At 41.3% G+C, this 6,000-nt stretch overlaps 1 protein-coding gene across 1 annotated transcript in view; it reads left to right on the top strand.

Annotated features, from left to right (window-relative positions):
• Positions 1-4,109, top strand: part of LOC137990826 (cilia- and flagella-associated protein 157-like) — a 10,310-nt gene extending 6,201 nt beyond the window's left edge. The window contains exons 5-7 of the mRNA XM_068835938.1: positions 885-1,090; positions 2,270-2,462; positions 3,483-4,109. Coding sequence (XP_068692039.1) covers positions 885-1,090; positions 2,270-2,462; positions 3,483-3,617 — 534 coding nt within the window. The 3' untranslated portion in view covers positions 3,618-4,109. The remainder of the gene's footprint in view (positions 1-884; positions 1,091-2,269; positions 2,463-3,482) is intronic.
• The last annotated feature ends 1,891 nt before the right edge of the window (positions 4,110-6,000 follow it).

The raw sequence follows: 6,000 nt of genomic DNA, 5'->3' as shown, positions 1-6,000 counted from the left end.
GAGATTTCTCCAAATAGGCTTTTTATAGACCGATTCAGGGTTCTTGCTAAGTTTTTGCACAGGAGGTAAAAAACCAAAAATAGCAGGTAACCTTGCTACCTGCCCCTGCATGGGCTAGCGAGCTCAAGTCTTAACTTGACGTTCGTATCGATTGCTGTCGCGTTCCAGCTGCTCCTAAATTACTTTAATACTAGCAAAAAGAAAGTAGCTTATGCTATTTCATTGATTTTCACTCACCAACGCTTTTCTGACGCTATTGTTGAAAACCAAATTCCGAAAGACCTTTCTCTTGTTTTCCACGTGGGATGCCATGTTGTAAACGTTTAATAATGGATTATGGGGGGTTTCCCCTGGCCGCGGGAGGAATGGAAAGGAAACATGGCGGACATTGTTTCGAGGGATGAGTTGGCGAAAAACAAGCTGGATTGCTTTTACAAATGGTATACTTTCGAAGAGATAACATGTGCCAGATATCTTCACAGGATTGGTTGGAAGGGGAAAGCAATATTTTCCCATAAACACAATGTGATTTCAGCTTTAAACAGACGAACATTCGTTGGATGATTTCGGCAAATATTTCAGTGAAACAGCCGGTAAAAATAACCGGTTACCGGCTCTTAACAAGAACCCTGCGATTTGGCTAACCCAATCTTGTGCCCATTTCAAGTCTCTCTGGGTTAAGAATCTTTGTGTGTTGCATTTGCATGATAATGTAGCATTAATTTTAATGATGTGGAAATACTTGGAACAAAAAGTTTTATTCTGAAAGGATTTGAATTGGTTACAACATTGAGTTAGCCGAATTGGTCCATCGCTGTGAAAGTGATTCCCATGTAGGATAATTAAATGAGCCACCACTATAATTTTTTTGGCATCCTTTTCAGGCTCCTCCTACTGTGCAAGGGAAGCGTGACGAGGCAGAATCCATTGCTCAACGTGAAAACTTGGTCCAGACACTGCTCAGAATACTTAACGATGCTGCCAAATTTGGCGTGGGACCAAATGCAACAGATTTTATCCCACCTCAGGAGACTAGAGGGTATTCTAGCCCTAGCCCAGATATTGGCAGACACATTCTGAAAAAGAAAGAGTGAGTTTATTATTAATTACTTTTGAGGTTAAAAAGGCAACGAAAAAGAGTGTTGAATTATGCAAGACACATTCTTTTATTGCACTCACGTGATAAGACGGCCATGTTGGTGCCAAAACAATGTAGCTCAAGTTTTGCATAATAAAAGAGTCAAATTCCCAAAAGACATTTTCGCTATTGTTCTTTCCACCAACATGGCAGCCTTGACGTCAAGTACAATCAAAGAATATCTAGTCGTTTACAGGTTGTGCTGGAGGGGTTTAGAAAACCAACACAGAAGTAATATTGTTATTCTGACGAGTCGTAACAAGCTATTATAGGTTTCAAAAGATTATCACTAACCCTTAATTGTTGGAATTGTTTGGCTTACTTTTGGAAATGACATTCTTTGTTAATGAAGCAACTGTAAAGTAACATGCCATTATATTAATACGATGCCTAAGAAATCTGAAAAAAAGAATAGAGGATTTAAAGTTATTTCCAACGATTTACCTCTTTATGTTACAAGAGTGGACGTATCTGATAATAGTTACATCTTTGCAATTTATAGAATGAAGTGATAAGCTTTTATCTACATGTCATCACAGCGATGTTCTTAAGCTACTCCTTCTTCTGCTTCTTTACATGCCTTAACCCGAAACAAGTAAAAACACAAAAGCAATTAGTATATAGTCAGCAGAAAGTCCTTGGTTAAAAGTCTCCTTCTCTTTTCCTTTTCTCCCTTTTCCTTTCATATTCTTGCTTTTCTCGTTAATTTTTCCACACGTCTGCTAGGTGAGGTGTCACCATTCTGCTCGGCTGTCCACTTTCCATCTCCATTCACTGTTGATGATATCGCCTGAAAGCGCTTTTGCACATGTCCTTACACCGTAGTTAAGCTAATGCTTAAAACGCCAGTATTTAATTCTCTTTTAACGCTGGCCAATGCACCTTACCAGTATAAGTCCAGTCCTTCACTCCCAAGCGATGCAGCACTACCACCCGTAGACCCTTTGCATAAATGGCGCCCAAATTTGAATAACAATACTGTTTACATCCTTAGCCTCGTGTTTATGTTTCAAGACAAAGGATTTTTCTCATGAATGTGAGGCTAAGGATGTATCAAGTACTGTTATTCAAATTTGGGCGCCATTCATGCAAAGGGTCTATTCTCGGTTTATTAACGGCGGTTTTTTTCAGGACACCTCTGTCAAAGTCCCAGGCTGTTGCGGCCGTTGTCAACCGTCCTTTGCCTCATTACAAATTGGGTGATCTGGGCATAGTTCCCAGGTCCCATCCCAAGCTTGGAGAGAGAACGAGGACAAGTTCACCGCTAGCGCCAATCCATAAGCCGACGAGAAGTGTTGGTGTTCAAACTGCCAGTGCCCCTAAGGTGAGTCACTGCCAAACAAATGTATCAAAACCTTCTTTCTTCTTCTTTTTTTTTGCATTGGGGGGGGGGGGGGGGGGGGGGGGGGCTTCATCGGGATTCGAACCCATGACCACTGCGATGCAGGTGCAATGCTCTACCAACTGAGCTTTGAAGCCAATCAGTTGGAAGGAGGTCACTTTGTTGGGCTCATTAAAGGACTAATGAAGGAATGAAATGTTTATTTGAAATGTTTACTTCCCGTAAAGTGTAGTGACTTTTATGGAGATGAAAGCAGCCTCCATCTTTTGAGGTACCTGCGTAAACATCCGACACAGAAATTCACGCAATTTTTAGCCAGCTTGCAGGCGGTAGATGTTGTTGTCGCCACGAAACACGTATCAGACTCCATATTGGAAGAGCGTGGGAAAGGTCTGGGCCGGGTGACAAAACGACGGGGTTTTTCCCCACCCCGTCGTTTTGTCAGGGACTGTTCCAAATTAGTTATTTTCGCCGTTAAAAGTTCCATTTCCGAAGAGCGTTCTTCTGTTTCCTTCTTGAATATTTCCTTAAAGGTATCAACTTCGTCTTGCGTGAAATTCAAACTCTTTTCGAGGTCTTTTATAGTACAGCTCATTTCTTTAATATCCGATTTGAATTCGCTTCGCAGTATGTCTAGATCACCATTTCATCTGGCAATACCCTCAGTGACCAATCTTTTTAGGCATTCGATCGACTCTTTCAGTTCTCTATAGAGATCTTTTTCTGTTCCAAGATCCTGACCAGCCATTTCTTCTTCGTTTGCCGATGAACTCGTGCCAGGTTTTGAGCGTTTTTTCCCATATAAACTTGAAATACTGCGTTAAATTACTGACAATGCATTTGCTAATACTTCTATAAAATAATAAAACTACTTAGCATCCTCACAGTATAGTTCTTTTGGCTTAGAAATCCATTTCTTAAGCGAGCGCTAAGAACCGCGGGGTGAACGCCAAACATCCAAAGTGGTCATTCCTTTTTTAAAAACATGTTTGTCTTTTTCAGGCGATGTTTTTTGCCGACCAACTGCTTTCAAAGCAGACTCCCACCTCGTCTGCGCAGAAGCTGTCACATGACTACCATTCGCCAATCAGAACAGAGCTTCCTGTGGGCAACGGGTCACGTGGTCGTATACCTTGATCTCTTACCAAACAAATCGAATCATAGTGGAATAATCAGGTCCTGGCCTGATTGAGTTTTTAAGTTAAGTTGTTTACAAACGATTGAACCGGTTACAACCGATTTAGACTTTCAAAATACGGTTGAAAGTTTTCCATGTCTTTGAAAATCTCCTCTCTTTCGTTCTTAATGTCGTTAGAAGCGTCAACGGTCTGGTACATGGCTTTGTATGATCGGTAGGGAAAATCTTACAGTGCCCTATCTGTTGGCCTTCAATTTTACTCTAAAGGCCACTTGTCCAGGAATGTTAACGTCGTGTAAATATTCGTGTAAATATGTTCCAGTGTCACTTACAAGGTTTGGCTAGTTTTTTGCCAAAATAACTGAGCCAAGACAAGTGACTTCTGTGTGCTTCATCAGTTTTAGATTTGAAATTTTGGGGTTAAAAAAAAACCCACAAAACACAACGTAATGTGAATATTGTTTTCCTGGCGATGATTTTAATCCAACATATCCAATGACCTCGCTGCTTAGTTCAGTCCCCCTGCCAAAATTATGTGGGTTGACCACTGGGCCGCCTCACTCGAACGCGGTCTCTTACAAAGGAGACTACTTAAAGTGAAAATCGGAAAACAAAATTGTTGGGTCGCGATGCAGGCATATTGCACAAAACCACAACACACACTCCCATTGATGTCCCTAAAAAGGAAGCAAGTAGATTTCAATGAGGAGTGCCTGGAATCGAAAAGACCTCTGTCGTGTCCTCGGAAGTGAGACTGGGACGTACGTTCGGTGGAGACTCGTCCCACTCTCTATTCCATGCTTGTTTCAGCGCAGCTGAGTCCAACTGCGAGAATACGAATGTCGAATATTTAACAAATAGACCCGTAGCCCTTGAGGGCGAAGTCGGACAGAAAAGGCAATAATAAAGACAGCAAATGCAAGTTGACGAAATTTTTATTTGGGAATAAAACGAAAGAAAACGTCACGCTTTCGCTACTCGAGGACTACTACTAATAGTCATAATCCCAACTTGCCCTCTTCGTGCAGTTGTTTCGCTCCAAGAAGTTTGCTTATAAAATGGGCCATTCTCAATTTCGTCCCACCTCGGCAAACTTATTTGAATAGCTCGCCATTTCTGGAATGGACCATTTTACAGTTGTGTGCTTAGTTACCTGGCCTATGAATGAAAGTGAGGCTGGAATTGACCTTGTTTTGATAGAAACGTCACTGCTTTTCTTATGTAAATTCTTACTAATTAGCATGACGACATCATTAACAAGGTCAACACTAGCCTCACTTTCATTTAAAGGCCAGGTAACTAAGCACAACTATAAAGAGGTCTATTATTCGCTGTTTTCCATGCTGTTTTTTTGCGTAGAAACATTCTAGCGAAGATCCTTGGGAAGTACATGCATAGCTATTAGTCTATAAAGTAGGCCATTTTGCCTCGGTCCCACCACAGGTGATTCCCTGGTTTTGCATCGCGCAACCCTTCTGCGCATAATTTCTTGCGTCATTGGCGCGCACATAGGATCGCGCACATTGATAAAATGGTGGATTTTCACTGACACCAAGCTTAATCTGTCAAGGAATGGCTATTTTCTCCTGAACGAGCACGGTGACCCCCTCCTTTTAATGGTGTTATGTCCATGTAATAGGTACACGGAAAACATATTTTATGGAGAAAAAAGTTGGATAGTAGACGGTTGTAGTATTTATATATAAATGACGTGAAAACTGCATTAAAAGTCAGACACTAAGTGTGAGGTGATGATGTAGCGGTCCAATTTGCTTACTTAAGATCGAGCAATTTGAAATCACTTTACTGAAAGATTTTGGCCCGGACAAACGTGTTGGCTTAAGTTTTCAGTAACATTTAGTGGCTTTTGCTATGTAACTACAATTTCTCCGGTTGATCAAGTATCGAACGCTTCCTGCGTAATTTGGTAAAGAACACTTGACTAAAGGGCATGCAGCGCGAAAACAAGCGCGGTGACCCCATCTTTTTTTTCTTTTAACAACGTTCTAAGATTCTTGAGGAATCAATCCATAGCAATTTGGCCATTATCCCAACGTCACAGTCCTGGTTATTTAGCTCAGACAGTTGCCTATAAAATCGGCCATTCTTGAGTTGTTTAAAAAGCTCGCCCTTTCTCGAACTCTAAGCCGAACTTAATGTTGTCAGTTTTCCAAGCTTGCTGTTTGTATAGGTAATCACATGATTTCGAATGCAATTTGGAATAAATAAGCACGAGTAAATTTTTTCACAGACGACCAAAATTGCTCGAGCCCGAGATGGTTAAGCAGAAGAAACGCACGCGTATCAGGCAGTCAGGGAAAAAGTGCGCAATAAATTGGGCCATCCTGGGCGCGCGCTTGATTTGAAAACAAAAGATTTGAT

The sequence above is a fragment of the Montipora foliosa genome, chromosome 2, assembly GCF_036669935.1.
Source record: "Montipora foliosa isolate CH-2021 chromosome 2, ASM3666993v2, whole genome shotgun sequence".
Taxonomy (NCBI): Eukaryota; Metazoa; Cnidaria; class Anthozoa; order Scleractinia; family Acroporidae; genus Montipora; species Montipora foliosa.
Note: the sequence above shows the minus strand (reverse complement) of the source record. Positions and strands in the feature narration are given on the sequence as shown.